General features: G+C 40.7%; 1 protein-coding gene across 7 annotated transcripts in view; it reads left to right on the forward strand.

Moving 5' to 3' along the window:
- Positions 1-18,388, forward strand: part of VAMP4 (vesicle associated membrane protein 4) — a 41,991-nt gene that overhangs the window by 225 nt on the left and 23,378 nt on the right. For 5 of the 7 annotated variants that reach the window (XR_007516885.1, XM_049881218.1, XM_049881221.1 and 2 more), the window contains exons 2-3: positions 2,850-2,969; positions 8,777-8,823. Coding sequence is in view for 6 of the 7 variants with exons in the window: in XM_049881218.1 (XP_049737175.1) it covers positions 2,904-2,969; positions 8,777-8,823 (113 nt within the window). In the remaining variant the exon portion in view is untranslated. Of the gene's footprint in view, positions 1-367; positions 911-1,917; positions 1,962-2,849; positions 2,970-8,776; positions 8,824-18,388 lie in introns of those variants that run through there. The other 2 variants (XM_049881219.1, XM_049881220.1) reach the window with 2 other exon arrangements.

The following is an 18,388-nucleotide window of genomic DNA, read 5'->3' on the forward strand; positions in this document are numbered from 1 at the left end:
AGGAAGGGAGCGGGGACGACGCCCCTGCCCCGCCTCCCCCAACGTCCGGTCGGAGCGGGCCCCTGGCCGGGGGCGGGGGGCGAGGGAGGCCGGGTCCCGGGGGGCGAGGGGGGGGCGGGGGGCGGGGGGCGGGGGAGGCCGGGGGGCGAGGGGCGAGGGAGGCCGGGACCCGGGGGGCGAGGGGGGGCGGGGGGCGGGGGAGGCCGGGCCGCCGGCGGGGGGCGCGGGCGGAGGGGGCTGAGGGATGGGGGCCGGGGTGCCGCGGGGAAGGTGGGCGAGCCCTGGGGTGTGCGGATGGGGGCGGCTGAGAAGAGGCCCGGGCCCTGAGGGGTGCTCTGGGGGGTGGGAGGACAGCAGTGCCTGGGACGGGGAAGGCTAGGCGGAGCGGGCGGAGCAGGGAGGCCGGAGGCAGCAGCCGCGGTCGGCGGACGGGGTCTGTGCGGCCCCCGGCTGTAGGAAGGGCATGGAGCTGGGGAGAAGGAGCGTCAGCCCTGCGGCGTTTGGACGACGGGGAGGTGGCGTCGGTCATTCACGCTTTGACAGGTTTTGTGACTGGCGTCTCCAGGCTCTGTCCGTCCGAGACACTTTATTTCCGTGAAACTGCACCCACCAAGCCTGCTGACGCGCGAGGAGGGAAGAGGAGGCAGGAAGGGAGTGGAGGCAGAGGAAACGGAAGCCTCTGCTCGGATTCAGGCTTTTTGCCAAGTGAAATACATAGGGTTTTTGCATAAGGCAAAAAAGAAGCCAACATTGATTAAACAACGTGTTAGAAGTTTATTACGTGTAAAACCACTGAATAGGGAAACCACTGGATAGAGAACGTGCCACTTCTTTAAAAATACATATATTAAAATTTCAAGGTACGGCGATGGCATAGGAAGCATATCCTGATGTGACAGTTTTCAGTGAGGTTAGTGGTTGTCTGTCCTAAGTGTTGCAGTAGGTCTTGAAGGCGCTCTTATTTCATATGTACCTAGGCACAAACACCTAATTTCCATGGACTGTTTTGCCGGTGAAATCTTAGAATATGTGCCAGTCTGATTTCTGCGCATGGCTCATTTCTACTGGTTATTTGGTACAAATGTCGTCAGTTGCCCTGATGTATCAGTGTAGCTAATTAATGCCTCCTCCTTTGCTCATGGCTTTTCTGTTTGGCAGACACTGGTTTCTTGCTTTCATGAGCCTGATATTTGGATTATCACACCTGGAAATCATGTTTGCTCATCATTAAACTTGTGGCTTTACCCTATATTTCATAAAGATGTTATGCCAGTCTGTTGTTTGCTTTGGGATGTTGAGGCAGCCCGTTTGTAGGATTTAAAAGGTAAATAAGCACAGGTGTGCATACCTGATATGTATTTATATATATATGTATATGAAGCACCTCAGATTCTTCAGTTGCTTCCTTTGTCATCCATTTTTCCATGCATTCTGAAACATTTCTGCATGAACGAATCATTCTGAAATCAAAGTATGATAAATGGCCAGAGGTACTGACAGAAATATTGTGGAATGAAGAACTCTGCAAGAGTTTGGTTGTTTCAGGTGTTTAAATTCCTACTTCGGAAGCATTTCTTATCCAAGAAAACTGTCTGTGACAATTTATTTTGACAGGAAGCTGATTTAGAATATTAACTTTTATTTGGTTTACGAAAGTGGACTCTGACAGCATTTGAAGATTTTAGAGGCGTTTCTTCTTGTGGGGCTTTTCTGAGGGCTACCTACTGGGTTGTTAGAGGGAAGGCTGCCTTTCTAAAAGAATTTTATAACCTGGTGAGCAACCAATTGAGTAAATATTGAAAGTGATAATGCACAGCCTTAGACTGGTTTAAGCTGATATTTCTGCTATTTAAATGAGTTAAGTGACTAACACTGTTACTTATTTCTAGTAAGCCTCAATTTTCTTTTAATTTCCAGTGCCTGCTTTGAGGGAGTGTTGTAAGGATTAAAAGAAAGTGCAGGTAAACACAGGAGCAGAGTGCCCAGCACGTAGTAAAACATTTAGAACATTTTAGGTGCTCTTGATAATCACCTCCTAAGCCGAGATTCTGAAATCTCGTATTGCGCGTAGGACAGCTTTTTCTCACATAAATGTTGACTATGTTGCATACCCAGGCATTTTTCTGGAAAGTCACAGTGCATATGAGCGCATTAAAGGCTGTGGGAAGTTCTGTAGCAAACAAAACTGCCTTCATTTAACCCAGTCATTACCAAACTTGTCCTGTGCCTTGAATGTTAGAGTTTGCGGAATGTTTTTGCATGTATTATCTAATTTGATCATTCCAACTCCATGCAGAAGCCTAAAAATCACCATTTTACAGAAAAGGAAATGGAATCTTGTTTCAGCAGCTAAAAGCGAGAGAACTAAGACTTCCACTGTTTTCTGACTCCAAGTTAAAATCTTAGAGTCATTATGTTTTAGTTTCAGAGGACCACTTCCTATTTTTCCCTTTTCCGGGACTATTTGCTCTTTTATTTTGCAAAAACCTTAAGTCACTCATTTCCTCTACCCACCCCCCCAAAAAAAAAACCAAACCCAGCGCCATCGAGTCGGTTCTGACTCATAGCGACCCTACAGGACAGAGTAGAACTGCCCCATAGAGTTTCCAAGGAGTGCCTGGCGGATTTGAACTGCCAACCCTTTGGTTAGCAGCTATAGCACTTAACCACTACGCCACCAGGGTTTCCTCATTTCCTCTACAAGTGCTCCTAAGGTTTTAGCTATTTCCCATGGTTTTAGCACCTCATACATGTCGAGGCCCAGCATGAGAGGGGAGTAGTCAGAGTCAAGAGAAGTGAGGCTTACATCCAAAAGTCTCAGATCTGATGAAATTTATTTTCTCTTAAAGGTGGTAAATTGTTACTCTACTGGGAAGTAGGAAAATACTGCGTGAGTAAAAACTATGCCTCCCAAGTTCAAACGCCACCTGAATGATGATGACGTTACTGGTTCTGTGAGAAGTGAAAGGGTGAGTCGAGAATCTTCAGCTTTAAAACAGATTCAACATAGGTTTTTGTTCCTTTTATAAATAATTTGTTTTTTTAGAAAAACCTAAAATGTATGGCTATATTCTAATCCTATTTGTTTTAAATATACTGGGAAGTATGTATTACTTGGATTGGTGACTCATTGAATCCTACTTCCATTATCTACCAAATCATGCTCATAGCTTCTTTCTCATCTTTGGAAGAAACTTCGTACAAAGTCACAATGTCTTATTCAGAATCTTTCAGATTTTAGAAAGGTAGTTAAGTATGTATTATCTAATAGCTTTTTGGGGACTTAAAAAAAACCAAACTAAATCCATTGCCGTTGAGTAGATTCCTACTAATAGCGACCCTATAGTTGGGTAACGAAAACTCAGACCCATTGCTGTTGAGTCAATTCTGACTCATAGTGACCCACTAGGAAGAGTAGAACTGCCAGATAGGGTTTCCGAGGCCGTTAATCTTTACAGAAGCAGATTGCCACATCCTTGTCCCACAGACCAGTTGGTGGGTTCAAACCGCCAACCTTTCAGTTAGCAGCAGAGTGCTTAACCACTGCACCACCAGGATTCTGGGACTTGGTTAACACCTTGAAATAAAACACATTAATATTTCTCAGTGATATGTGTGATTAGTTTAAGTATATAGTTAATATCAATTCAGGTCAGGTTTCCCTTCAAATGAATTTTGGTACCAAACTTACAAAACCTTCTAGTTTTTAGAACTTTTTAGATTTTGGAATTTCAGGTAAGGGATTCTGGACCTGTAATTGCCTCAGAGTCCAGAGGATTTTTTGTATAATGGTTTAATTTCTGGTTTATTCCAGAAACATTTTATACAGGTAGGTAGAAATCTAGAAATTATGTAGCATTTTGGAAGAAGACAGTTGGTGTTTGTTCTAGACAAGTTGTTCTTAGAATAAGTACTCAGTGAATATAGAGGGAAGGAATAATGTTCTTACTCCTTTTTCCCAGCATCCTGAAGCCCTCCCTCACTCCCTTCTTAGCATTCATTCATTCACTCATTCACCCAATAAATATTTATCACCCACCTTCTGTGTGTTAGGCAGTGTGCTCAGAACTGGAGGGCAGAGTCTTTGCCAGTAAGGGGCTTATGGTCTACTTGACTTTGTTTTACATGTTTCTTCTTATACAACCTTCCCAACCCCATATTATCCACTTTATCCAACATTTTATGATTCAGAAGTGTAAATTGAGTACAGCATAATAAACATTTGTCTTCCTTATTCTCTTTCAACAGTTTTTTTTTAAGGTGGTTAGAATCTACCAGTAGATTAAATCCTAGTAAGCTTTTTAAAGTAAGCATTATATATATGCTTAAAAACGTAATACGTATAGTCCTAAATCAGTTCCACTACTGAGACTGTAACTATAATATTTTGTATTTACATTATGAGTTGATGGCTTTTAGAATTTATTGTAAAAAATAGGATGTTGGCCATTTATTTAGACAGACCTCCTTTTTGGATGTTTATCAGATTTTGAAGCTTAAGAACTGATAAGTCCTAATAATCTATAAGTTAAAATTTTGAAAAGTATTGCCCCCCTTTCTCATTGTACTTTTCTTTTGTAACAGCTTTATTGAAATATAATTCACATACCATACAATTCACCCATTTAAATTGTACAGTTCATTGGTATTAAGTATGTTCACAGAGTTGTGTAGCCATTACTATAGTCAATTTTAGAACATTTTCCTCATCCTAAAAAGAAACCGTGTGCACTTTAGCAGTCATCCTTCTTTCTCCCCATTCCTTCAGCCCTAGGCAACCACAAATCTATAGACCTGTCTGTTCTGGATATTTCATGTAAATGGACTGATAGAGTATGTGACCTTTTGTGACTGGCATCTTTCACTTAGCATAATGTTTTCAACATTCCTTCATGTTGTAGCAGGTACCAGGACGTCATTCCTTTTTATTGCCAAATAATATTCCAGTCTATTTTTCTTTAACAAAGAGAAATTTATTTCTTCACAGTAAGTGGCTGAAAGTTCAAATTCAGGGCTTCAGCTCCAGGAGTAGGCTTTCTCTCTCTGTTGGCCTTCTCATCAATCTGCCTGTGGACTAGGAGCTTCTCCACACAGGGACCGTGGGTACAAAGGACGCGCTCTGCTCCTGGCACTGCTTTCTTGGTGGTATGAACTCTCGTGCCTCTCTGCTCACTTCTGTCTTTTATATCTCAAAAGAGATTGGCTTAAGACACAGTCTAATCTTGCAGATCTCAACAATATAAGTGCTACTGATCCAGCTCATTACATCATAGTAATAGGATTTTCAACACATACGGAAATCACATAAAATGGTGGACAGTCACACAATACTGGGACTCATGGCCCAGCTAAGTTGACAGGCATTTTGGGGGGGACACAGTTCAATCCATGACACCATCCTAGTGGTATCTTACTGTGTCCCATTATACTTTGACATTGTATCCCTAGACCTGACTTGTTGAATGAACGAGTGAAAAGGCACTGGTTTTCATGGTGTGTTTCCCAGTGTACAGCTAAAGGAAACACACCATATCTTTAGTATCTTCATCCTCTAAGCTATATAAACTGCATCATAAATGTAATGATTGTCTCCTAATACTTACCAGCTAGAATATCACTCAAGAAGTAGTAGTTGAAGGAATGAGTTAATGCATTGATTTCCCTGATTATTATTGATTTTGAACATCTTTTCATGTGGTCATTGGCCATTTCTTTTCCTATTGAGAATTGCCTAATCCTATCCTTTGACTATTTTTCTATAATATTTGTTTCTTACTGATTGGTTGGAGCTCTTTATATCATACAAATATCAGTTCTCTAGTCTGAATGTATGTTGCAAATGTTTTTTTCCAGTCTGTTACTTGCCTTTTGTTTATGACATCTTTTGTTCTTCAAGTTTTAATTTTTATGTAATCAAATCCTTCAATCTTTTTCTCGAAGGCTTCTGGGATTGTTACCTAGGAATAGAATAACTTGCCCATCTTAAGAGTTAAATAGTATTTCATATATTATTTAATCACATTTTAAATACTATTGTGGCCATACCCTATAGGTTTTCAACCGTAATGTCCTCACTGTCATTCATTTCTAAATCTGTTCAACTTCCATTTACATCTTAGCATAAGAGTTTTTTTTTTCATAAGAGTTAATTAAAAGTGTTTTAAAATTTCTTTCTATTATTTGTTTCAATTTTTACTGCATTGTGGTCAGAGAACATGGCCTGTGTAATTTCCTTTTTTTGGGAATTTATTAAAATTATTTTGTGGCTTTTTCATTTTTTGGGTATTTGAGAATAAAATTTGCTATTTGGGTACAAAATTCTATACATTTGTTTTTTGTCTGTTTGATTTGACCATCTCTGGAGGTTATGTTAAAATTCTCCCTGTGATTTTGAATGGGTAATTTCTCCTTGTAATTTGAACAGCTTTGACTTTATATATTTCGTGCTATATTGTTAGGTGTACATTGTTGCTTCTTAAATCTACTTGGTGGATTGTGTGTTTTATCCTTAAAAATCTTATTTGATCATTTAATGATTTTGCCCTAAGATTCCTCTTTGAATTTGTATTGCTAACTCTTAACATTCTTTTTGTTAGAATTTGCTGATGTACGTTTTCCTTTTTTTCATTCTTTATTTGATATTTATTTTAGGTGAACTACTTATAAACTGATAGGGCTGGATTTCATTAAAACCCTAATCATAGAGTTTTTTATTTTAAATAGAGGAATTCAAACCATTCACATTTATTGTGATAACCGATGTGTTCGGGCTTTTTCTGCACTAGCTGCTCCCTCTGCCAGCAACCAGAGCTCTTCATCCTGAGCTTTGTTTGGCTGGCTGCTTGTTATCATTTGGATCTCAGCTTAAATTTCACCTCTTCGGAGTGATTTTCCATGACAACGGAATCACATGTAGCCACTTTGTCACTTTCTGTCCCACCACTGTTTTAATTCTCTACAAAGCATTTATCCCTGTCATATACTTTTCTATGAGAGCTTGGACCTTGTCTGTCTTGTTCAAAGCTGTGTGTGCTTGGTACTTGGAACAGTGCCTAGTTCCTGAGACATGCTCAGAAATATTTTTTAAATGAGTTTATTGAGTACATCTTTGTTTTTATTTTCTCTTTAATGTATGTTATGTGTTAATTATTATACGGAGGTACAATATTATATTTTTCTTTTTCCTCTTTTCCCTTACTTTGTTTTTTTTCTCAACACTCTCCCTATTCCCAGCATCACTAAGCAATTGAGAAATTTTACTTTCTTTTGTTTGTTATTGGTTAACTTTATATTTCAACAATAATGTTTAAATCTGTGTTCTGTGGAAGCACACTAAGAAGTATGCCTCTTCCATTGTTCTTTTTCCATTTTAGCTCTTTTCCTCCCCCCTCTGCTCCCCTCCCCTCCTCGCCAAGACAAGTATATTATTATGCTTTTAATTCCTCATTTTGCTCTCCCATTCCCAGCTCTTGGCCTTTGTTAGAAAAGTGTTCGGCTCATTTTTAGGCTTTTTCTTATGTTAAGCCTTTTTTTTCCCCCAGTAGTAAGTTACAGTTGACAATCACATTATCATCATCCATTTAGATTTGACCAGACATTTTATTAGATTGATTGATAGTATGAATCTCTGTCTTACGATTTTTGCTCTGGTTTAATTTTCTTTCTGGCTGGTGTAATTCTTTGAGTAATTTCCTCAGAAGAGGTACATGGACGATGTCTTCATTTCCTGTTGCTGCTGGGACAAATTACCACAAACTTAGTGACTTACAGTAACAAAGATTTATTATCCTACAGTCTGGTGGTCAGAAGTCCCGAATGGGCCTTCGTGGGCCAGGACATCTTTCCTCAGGGGCATTGAGGGACAGTCTGTTTCCTTGCCTCTTCTAGCTTCTAGAGGCAACCTTCATTCCGTGGCTCATGTTCCTTCCTCCATCTTCAAAGCCAACAGCATAACATCTTCTGCCTCCTTTTATGAGGACCCTTGAGATTATATTGGGCCCACCTGGATGATCTAGACTAATCTTCTCACCTCAAGTTCTTACATCTGCAAAGTCCCTTTTGCCTTGCAAGGTAATATATTCACAGATTTCAGGGACTAGGGTGTAGACATCTTTGGAGGGTCATTTTTTTGCCTGTATCAGGTGATGTATGAGACCTTGTGTGTCTGAGAAGGTCTGTTTTTCACTCTTATTTAGCCTGTTTTTTGGGCTTTATCCCCCCTTTTTGGGGAAAGGCAAGAATACTTTCACTTTAAGGAGAATAATTGCATTTTATAACGCAAAATTATAAAGTCATTTCTGTTTAGAAGTTCAGATATGTAGAAGGCTGTTTGTGGACTGAGAAGCTAAAAGGTGGACTGTGCCAGTTATGAAGCTCTTGCTTCTCAGCTCCAGACCTACCCACCTGTACTTTTGCAAACTGCGTTTCTCCTTTACCTATGTTAGTTTCTGCTAATAGAGACAGGAAGGCAAGAGGAAGGAGAAGGGACTGGATTCTTCCTGACCGTCTGCAGTTCCTTACTCCCACAGCCGTCTTCAATGGCCTTTCAACCTTTGAGTCAGCCACAGGATTCTGAAATTGTAAACCTTTTCTTTGGGGATTCTTTGAAGGTTGTTCCATGTCTTTTAACTTCCAGTGAAGTATAAGTAATCACTCTTCCTTCTGTCTGGAAGCTTGGAGTTAAGAAATCTCATCAGGATAGGACTTGTTTCATTACTCCTTCCTGGCAGTTAGTCCTCTGAATCTGAAAACTCAAGTCTTTTTCTTCTTTTAACAGAGAAATCTTTTGGAAGATGATTCAGATGAAGAAGAGGACTTTTTTCTGTAAGTTTTTAAACATGTATATATAGCTTTGAGGTGTAATTGACATATAGTAATATATACATATATATGTTTAAGTGTATAGTATGAATTTTGACATATGTCTACATTCTTGAAATGATCACCAAAATCAAGATAACAAACATAGCCATCACTCCAAAGTTTTCCTCATCACCCCTGGTAATCCATCACTCTCCCAGTCCCCAGGCAACCACTGATTTGCATCATGTCACTATGGATTAATTTGTGCTTTCTAGAATTTTATATGATTGGAATCATTAAGTATGTCCCTTTTTACTGGCTTCATTTACTCAGCATAATTATTTGGAGATTTGTCCATGCTGTTGCGTGTATCAATAGATTTTTTCTTTTTATTGTTGAGTAGTATCCCATTCTTTCTTTCCTTTCTTTTTTAATGACCTTTTGCTTTGTTCATGTATGATGTCCTTGATGTTATCCCACAACTCGTCTGGTCTTTGGTCATTAGTATTTGACACATGCAGCAAGTCTGGTCTTGAAATGGTCTCTAAATTCAGGTGGAATATACTCAAGGTTGTTGCATGTGATATTCATGATGTTGTTCCATAATTTCCACATTTGGTTGGATCACCTTTCTTGGGAATAGGCATAAATATGGATCTCTTCCAGGCAGTTGGCCAGGAAGCTGTCTTCCATATTTCTTGGCATAGATGAGTGAGCACCTCCACCGCTACATCTGTTTGTTGAAACATCTTAATTGATATTCCATCCATTCCTGGAGCCTTGTTTTTCGCCAGTGACTTCAGAGCAGCTTGGACTTCTTCCTTTAGTACCATCAGTTCCTGATCATATGCCATCTCTTGAAATGCTTGAACATCGACTAATCCTTTTTGGTATGATGACTCTGTGTATTCCTTCCATCTTCTTTTGATGCTTCCTGCATCATTTAATATTTTCCCCATGGAAACCTTCACTATTGCAAATTATAGAACAATATCATTAATATCGCACGCAAGCAAAATTTTGCTGAAGATCATTCAAAAACGGCTGCAGCAGTGTATCGACAGGGAACTGCCAGAAATTCAGGCGGGTTTCAGAAGAGGATGTGGAACCAGGGATATCATTGCTGATGTTAGATGGACCCTGGCTGAAAGCAAAGAATACCAGAAGGATGTTTTATTGACTATGCAAAGGGATTCGACTGTGTGGAAAATAACAAACTATGGATAACATTGAGAAGAATGGAAATTCCAAAACACTTAATTGTGCTCATGAGGAACGTTTACATAGATCGAGAGGCAGTTGTTTGGACAGAACAAGGGGATACCGATTGGTTTCAAGTCAGGAAAGGTGTGCGTCAGGGTTGTGTTCTTTCACCATACCTATTCAATTTGTATGCTGAGCAAATAACCCAAGAAGCTGGACTATATGAAGAAGAACGGGGCATCAGGATTGAAGGAAGACTCATTAACAACCTGCATTATGCAGATGACACAACCTTGCTTGCTGAAAGTGAAGAAGACTTGAAGTACTTGCTAATGAAGATCAAGGACCACAGCCTTCAGCATGGATTGCACGTCAACATAAGGAAAACAAAAATCCTCACAAGGGGACCAATGAGCAACATCATGATAAATGGAGAAGAGATTGAAATTGTCAAGGATTTCATTTTACTTGGATCCACAATCAACAGCCATGGAAGCAGCAGTCAAGAAATCAAAAGACGCATTGGGTAAATCTGGTGCAAAGGACCTCTTCAAAGTGTCGAAGAGCAAAGACGTCACCCTGAAGACTAAGGTGCACCTGACCCAAGCCATGGTATTTTCAGTCACATCCTATGCTATGTGAAAGCTGGACAATGAATAAGGAAGACCGAAGAAGAATCAGTGCCTTTGAATTGTGGTGTTGGTGAAGAATATTGAAGATCCCATGGACTGCCAAAAGAACAGACAAATCTGTCTTAGAAGAAGTACAACCAGAATGCTCCTTAGAGGCAAAGATGGCGAGACGGCGTCTTGCATACTTTAGACATGTTGTCAGGAGAGATCAGTCCTTGGAGAAGAACATCACGCTTGGAAGAGTACAGGGTGAGTGGAAAAGAGGAGGACCCTCAATGAGGTGGATTGACACAGTGGCTGCAACAATGAGCTCAATCATAACAATGAGTGTAAGGGTGGCTCAGGACTGGGCAGTGTTTCGTTCTGTTGTGCATAGGCTCTCTATGATTCGGAACCGACTCGACGGCACCTAACAACAACAACAGCATACTCAAGGTTGTATTTTGGCTCTTCTGAGCTTGTTTTAGTTTTCCTCAACTTCAACTTTGAACTTACATATGGGTGAAAAGACAGGAAAGAAAGAAAAGAACCAAAATGGATGTCAGAAGAGACTCTGAAACTCGCCCTTGAACAAGGAGTAGCTAAAATGAACAGAAGAAATGATGAAGTAAAAGAACTGAACAGAAGATTTCAAAGGGTAGCTCGAGACGACAAAGTAAAGTATTATAGTGAATATGCAAAGCGTTGGAGTTAGAAAACCAAAAGGTAAGAACACGCTAGACATTTCTCAAGCTGAAAGAACTGAAGAAAAAAATCAAGCCTCAAGTTGCAATAGTGAAGGATCCCTGAGTAAAATGTTGAATGATGCAGGAAGCGTAAGAGGACATGGAAGGAATACACAGAGTCATTGTATCAGAATGAATTGGTCAGTGTTCATGCATTTCAGGAGGTACCATATGATCAATAACCGTTGGTATTGAAGGAAGAAGTCCAAGCTGCACTGAAAGCATTGTCAAAAAACAAGGGTCTAGGAACTGATGGAATACCAGTTGAGATATTTCAACAAATGGATGCAATGCTGGAAGTGCTCACTCGTCTGTGCCTAGACATTTGGAAAACAGCTACCTGGCCAACTAACTGGAAGAGATCCATATCCATGCCCATTCCAAAGAAAGGTGATCCAATGGAGTGTAGAAATTATTGAACAATCTCAGTAATATCACACAGAGGTAAAATTGTACTGAAGATAATTCAAAAACAGTTGCAGCAGTACAGGGACAGAGAATTGCCAGAAATTCAAGCTGGATTCAGAAGAAGATGTGGAAGGAGGGATATCATTGCTGATGTCAGATGGATCTTGGCTGAAAGCAGGGAACACCAGAAAGATGTTTACCTGTATTTTATTGACTATGCAAAGACATTTGACTGTGTGGATCATAATGAATTGTGAATAACACTGCAGAAATGGGAATTCCAGAACACTTAATTGTGCTTATGTGGAATCTGTATGTAGACTAAGGCAGCTGTTCAAACAGAGCAAGCGGGTACTGTGTGGTTTAAAATCAGGAAAGGTGTGTGTCAGGGTTGTGTCCTTTCACCATACTTACTCAGTTTGTATGCTAAGCAGATAACCTGAGAAGCTGGACTATATGAAGAAGAATGGGGCATCAGGATTGGAGGAAGACTCATTAACAACCTGCAATATGCAGATGACACAACTTTCCTTTTTGAAAGTGAAGAGGACCTGAAGCGCTTAATGATGAAGGTCAAAGACTACAGCCTTCACTATGGATACCTCAGCATAAAGAAAATAAAACCCTCACAACTGAATCAGTAAGGAACATCATGATAAACAGAGAAAATATTGAAATTGTCAAGGATTTTGTTTTCCTTGGATCCACAGTCAGTGCTCATGGAAGCAGCAGTCAGCAAATCAAATGCCGTATTGCATTGGGCAAGTCTGCAAAATCCTCTTTAAAGTGTTAAAAAGTAAAGATGTCCCTTTGAGGACTAAGGTGCACCTGACCCAAACCATGGTATTTTCAATCATCTCCTATGCACGTTAAAGCTGGACAGTGAATAATGAAGACCAAAGAAGAATTGATGCCTTTGGATTATGGTGTTGGCAAAGAATGTTGACTATACCATGGATGCCAGAAGAGCAAGTCTGTCTTGGAAGAAGTACAGCCAGAATGCTCCTTAGAAGTGAGGATGGCGAGGCTTTGCTTCACGTACTTTGGATGTGTTTATCAGAAGGGGTCAGTGCTTGGTAAAGTAGAGGGCCAGTGAAAAAGAGGAAGACCCTTCAACGGGATGGATTGGCATAGTGGCTGCCAGCAATGGCCTGAAGCATGGCAACGGTTATGCAGATAGCACAGGACTGGGCAGTGCTTTCTTCTGTTATACACAGAGTCCCTATGAGTCGGAACCGACTTGATGGCACCTAGCAAGAACAACAATAATGACGAATGATGTTTCGTGGTCCTATTTGTCATTCGCACATCTTCTTTGGTGAGGTATCTGTTGAAATGTTTTGCCTGTTTTGAAGTTGGTCATTTGTCTTCTTATTAAGTCATAAGAGTTCTTTACATATTCCAGAAACACATTTCGTTGTTGGATATGTGTTTCGCAAGTATTTTCTCCCAATCTGTAACTTATTTTTCATTTTCATAACAGTATCTTTTACAGAGCAAAGTTTTTTATTTTGATGAAATCAATTTATTGAAAAATTTCTTACGTTGTTTTTGCTATCTTGTGTTGTATTTCAGAAATTTTTGCCAAACCCAAGGGCACTAAGATATTCTGTGTTTTCTTCCAGTGGTTTTATAGTTTTTAACTCTTACACTTAGGTCTGTTACCCATTTCAAGTTAATTTTTGCTTATGGAATGAGGTAAGGATGAAGGTCCTTTTTTTTGGACATGTGGCTGTCCAATTGTTTCAGCATCATTTGATGAAAAGATTATCCTTTGCCACTGAACTGTCTTGGGAACTTTGTACAAAGTAACGGACCATATATATGGCGTGCTTTTTTTTTATTTCTGTACTAGGAAACCCTGGTGGCATAGTGGTTAAGTGCTACAGCTGCTAACCAAAGGGTTGGCAGCTTGAATCTGCCAGGTGCTCCTTGGAAACTCTATGGGGCAGTTCTACTTTGTCATACAGGGTCGCTATGAGTCGGAATCGACTTGACGGCCCTGGGTTTTATTTCTGTATTCTTTTCTTCCATTGGTCTATATGTCTGTCTAATATCAATATCAATATCACACTTTTTATTACTATGATTTTATAATAAGTTGCAGTGTAGTACAGTGTATGTCTTTCAACTTTGTTCTCACACAGAGTTCTTTGGCTATTAGAGATTCTATGCGTTTCCATATAAATTTTAGAATCATCTTGGTAATTGCTTAAAAAGTTGCTGGAAGTTTGAGATTGCATTCAATCTATAAATAAATCTGGCGAGAGTTAATATCTTAACAATACTGAGCTTTCTGACCCATGAATATGTCATATCTATTTAGATCTTTGATTTCTGTCAGCAGTTTTATAGTTTTCAGTGTCTAAATCTTGTACATTTTTTGCCAAGTTTATCCTTAAGTATTTTATAACTTCCTGATGCTACTAAAAATGGCATTGAAAAAATTTTAATTTCCTGTTACAGGCAGTCCCCAGGGTATGAACATCTGACTTGCGTCCAACCCATAGTTATGAACCAAACCCTGTAAGGTGTATTATATTATATTAAAAATTTGAGGTACCTACAACAGTTTGTAATAACAAACGGGTGCAACTTTGTGATGTGCATCGAACCATTGTTATTACTGTATTGTTATTATGTTAAGGATGTTTTTAATGTGTCTGGAAGTGTTTCTTTAATCCTTTCCGTGCTTAGGAAGGTGTACTGTATACTGAGACAAACATTTGACTAAATGGCGTTAGGTATGAACTGTACCTAATTGTTCTTACAAATGTGACTTAAAGAGAGATTTAGGAACAGAACTGGCTCGTAATCCAGGGGAATGCCTGTGTTCATTGCTAATGTATAGAAATGCAATTGATTTTACAAATTGCCTTGGTATTGTGTAACCTTGCTAAATTCACTTATTATTCCTAGGAGCTTTTTTGTAGATTTCATTAGAATTTCTGCAGAGGTGATTATGTCATTGGCAAATAAAGGTACTTTTACTTCCTCCTGTCCAATATATGGAGCCCTGGTGGTGCAGTGGTTAAGAGCTACTGTTGCTAACCAAAAGGTCGCCAGTTTGAATCCACCAGCTGCTCCTCGGAAACCCGATGGGGCAATTCTCTTCTGTCTTATGGGGTCGCTATGAGTCGGCATCGACTTGACTGCCATGGGTTTGGTTTTTTTGGATCCAGTCTATGGAGTCCTGGGGGCACAGTGGTTAATACCTATGGTTGCTCACCGGAAGATCAGCAGTTTGAATCCACCAGCCTCTTCTTGGAAACCCTGTGGGGCAGTTCTGCTCTGTCCTGTAGGGTCGCTGTGAATCAGAATCATCTTGACAGCAGGGAGTTTGATTTTATGCCCTGGTGGCGCAGTGGCTAAGAGCTCATCTGTGAACCAAAAGGTCAGCAGTTCGAACCCACCAGCTGCTCCCTGGAAACCCTGTGGGGCAGTTCTGCTCTGTCCTGTAGGGTCAGTGTGAGTTGGAATCGGCTCAGCAGCTGTGATTTTTTTTCCCCGGTTTATGCCTTTTGTTTTTTTTCTTTTAGCCTGTTGCTCTGGCTAGATCCTCCAGTACAGTATTGAGTAATCGTGGTGAGGGAGGACGTTTCTTGCCTTATTCCTGATCTTAGGAAAAACTGTTCAGCCTTTGTCCCTTAAGTTGGATATTAACTGTAGGTTTTCTGTAGTTTCCCTTTATTAGGCTGAGGAAGTTCTCTTGTACTCCTAGTTTGCTAAGAGTTTTTTTTTTTTTAATCAGAATTGATGTTGGATTTTGTGAAGTGTTTCTTCTCATCTGTTGAGATGACCGTATGGTTTTTCTTCATTTGTCTGTTAAAGTGCTGACCTATATTGATGAATTTTGGAACTTTAAACCAATCTTGCATTCTTGGGACAAACCCTATTTGGTCATCATGTAGTATCCTTTTAAACGTTGGAATCAGTTTGCTAAGATTTTTTTAAGACTTTTTGTGCCTATGTTCATGAGAGATATTGGTTGGTTGATAGTTGTTACGGATTAGATGGTGTCCCCCCCAAAATGTGTCTCAACTTGGCTGAGCCATGATTCCTGGTATTGTGTGGTTATCCTCCATTTTGTGATCTAGTATAATTTTCCTATGTGTTGTAAATGCTAACCTCTATGATGTTAATGAGGCAGGATTAGAGGCAGCTATGTTAATGAGGCGGGACAGGAACTCTGGGATTAGGTTGTATCTTGGGTCAGCCTCTTTTGAGATATAAAAGTGAAAAGAGAGGAGAGGGACTTCCTTACCACTAAGCAAGAAGAGCTGGGAGTGTAGCACATCCTTTGTAATCAGGATCCCTGTGCTGGGAAGCTGCTGGATGAGGGGAAGATTGATGACGAAGAGCTTACCCCAGAGCTGACAGGAAACCTTTCCCTGGAGCTGGCGCCTTGAATTCGGACTTCTAGCCTCCTAGACTGTGAGAGAATAAACTTGTTTGTTAAAGCCACCCACTTGTGGTATTTCTATTACAGTAGCACTAGATAGCTAAGACGGAATTTGTTACCGGAGGAGTGGGGTGCTGCTCTAACAGTTTCCTACAACGTATAAGTGGTTTTGAAACTGCAAATGGGTAGAGACTGGAAGTGTTTTAAGGTGCCTAATGGTAAAAGCCTAGATTGCCTTAAAGAGACTATTGGTGGAATTATGGACGTCAAAGATGATTCTGGTGAGGGGTCAGAGGAAGTGAAGGGAGCTGTTACATTGGAGAGGGCGGAGACTTGGAGAAGCAGCAACAGAGGAATGATAGCAGCAGAAGACGGCACTAGAGAGCTGAGAGCCTTCGGGCAGGAGGCTTCCCTGTGGAGCGGGGTGCCTCCTGGCACTTATTGGTGGAGTGAGGCTCCTTGAATCACAGAGCGAGAGAGCTGAGTGCCTTCCAGCCAGTGTTTACTGGCGGAGTGGGATGCCTCCAGGTACTTATCAGTAGAGCTTTGTAACTCCTACCCTAGCAGGGCGTAGGCTGGGCTGGCCCAAGAGGCCTGAGGGGACAAGAGGCCAAGGAACCAGGAAGCAGAAGCTGAAGAGGCAAGGAGCACAGGAAACACAGCTGCTTCAGTCTCAAACAGTATGACCATGACCCCTGAGGTCTCAAAGGATAGAATCACAGCCTGCTGGGTCTCAAAGGGTAGGGCCACAGCCTCCTAGGTTTCAAAGAGTCAGGTCTTCACTAGCTTGATTCCAGAGAGTGGAACTTCCATTCACAAGTGCCAGGCGATGGAGGTAGGGCTTCCATGCCAAAGGGGCAGAAGAAGGAAACCTACTGGGGGCGAGGGCTTAGGGTCACCACTCAGACAAACAAGGAGAATGGGGCTGCCCAAATCCAAGGGAGCCAAGTTGCCATCCAGTGGGCCTAGAAGGTGTAGCTGAAGCCCAGGGCTGAGGGGCCTCCACCCAGAATTGGGAAAGTATGGTCAACACCTCTAGTGTGGAAGGCAGGGCCGTTGCCTAAATGGTCTCAGAGAACAGAGGATTATTTTCAAGGCTTGAGAGCTAATGTCGTGTGTTCTGCCGAGTTGTTTGGTGCTTCTTCTTGCCCTCCGATTTCTCCTGTTTGTAATGAAAAAGTCTACCTTGTGCCCGTTCCACCATTGTACTTTGGAGGCAGATAACTTGTATTCTAGATTTCACAAATGAAGAGGAATTTTGCACCAGGATGGAATATGGACTTGGAGTTGATTTAAAACTTTTGGGATGATATGTTAGGGTAAAAGTCTTTTACATGTGGCAAAGACATGAATTTTGGGGTGCCAAAGGATGGATTATGAATTGAATTTTGTTCTCCCAAAATGTGTGTCAGTTTGGCTAGGCCATGATTCTCATATTGTGTGCTTGTCCTTCCTTTTGTGATCTGAAGTGATTTTCCTATGTCTTGTAAATCCTAACCTCTATGATGCTAACAAGGCAGGATTAGAGTTACGTTAATGAGGCAGGACACAGTCTGCAGAATTAGGTTGTATCTTGAGTCAATCTCTTTTGAGATATAGAAGAGAAGCAAGCAGAGAGGAGAGGGACCTCATTACAACCATGCAAGAAAAGCTAGGAGTGGAGTGTGTACTTCGGACTCAGAGTCCCTGCTGCTGAGAAGCTCCTAGACCAGGGGAATATTGATGACAAGAACCTTGCCCCGGAGCTAAGAGAGAGAGAAAGACTTCCCTGGAGCTGGTGCCCTGAATTTGGACTTCTAGCCTCTTAACTGTGAGAGAACAAATTTCTGTTTGTTAAAGCCATCACTTGTGGTATTTCTGTTACAGCAGCACTGGGTGACTAAGAAAAGTTACATCTTTTTGTTTCGTTTGTTTGTCTTAAGTTACTGCTGGGCCCCATAGAATGAGTTGGGAAATGTTCTCTCTCTTTCAGTTCTCTTGAAAAGTTTGTGTAGTATTGGTATTATTTCTTCCTTAAAAGTTTGGTAGAAATTAACCTTGAATCCATCTAGTTCTAGAATATTCTTTGTGGAAATTTTTTTTAACTTTTAATTTAAAATAATTTTACATTTATGGAAGAGATGCGTAGATAATACAGAGATCCCATTTGCCCTTCACCTGGCTTCTCTTCGTTAGTTTTATGTAACCATGTAACATTTATCTGTAGTAATCTCCCT

The sequence above is a fragment of the Elephas maximus genome, chromosome 3 (assembly GCF_024166365.1).
Source record: "Elephas maximus indicus isolate mEleMax1 chromosome 3, mEleMax1 primary haplotype, whole genome shotgun sequence".
In the NCBI taxonomy this organism is placed as follows: Eukaryota; Metazoa; Chordata; class Mammalia; order Proboscidea; family Elephantidae; genus Elephas; species Elephas maximus.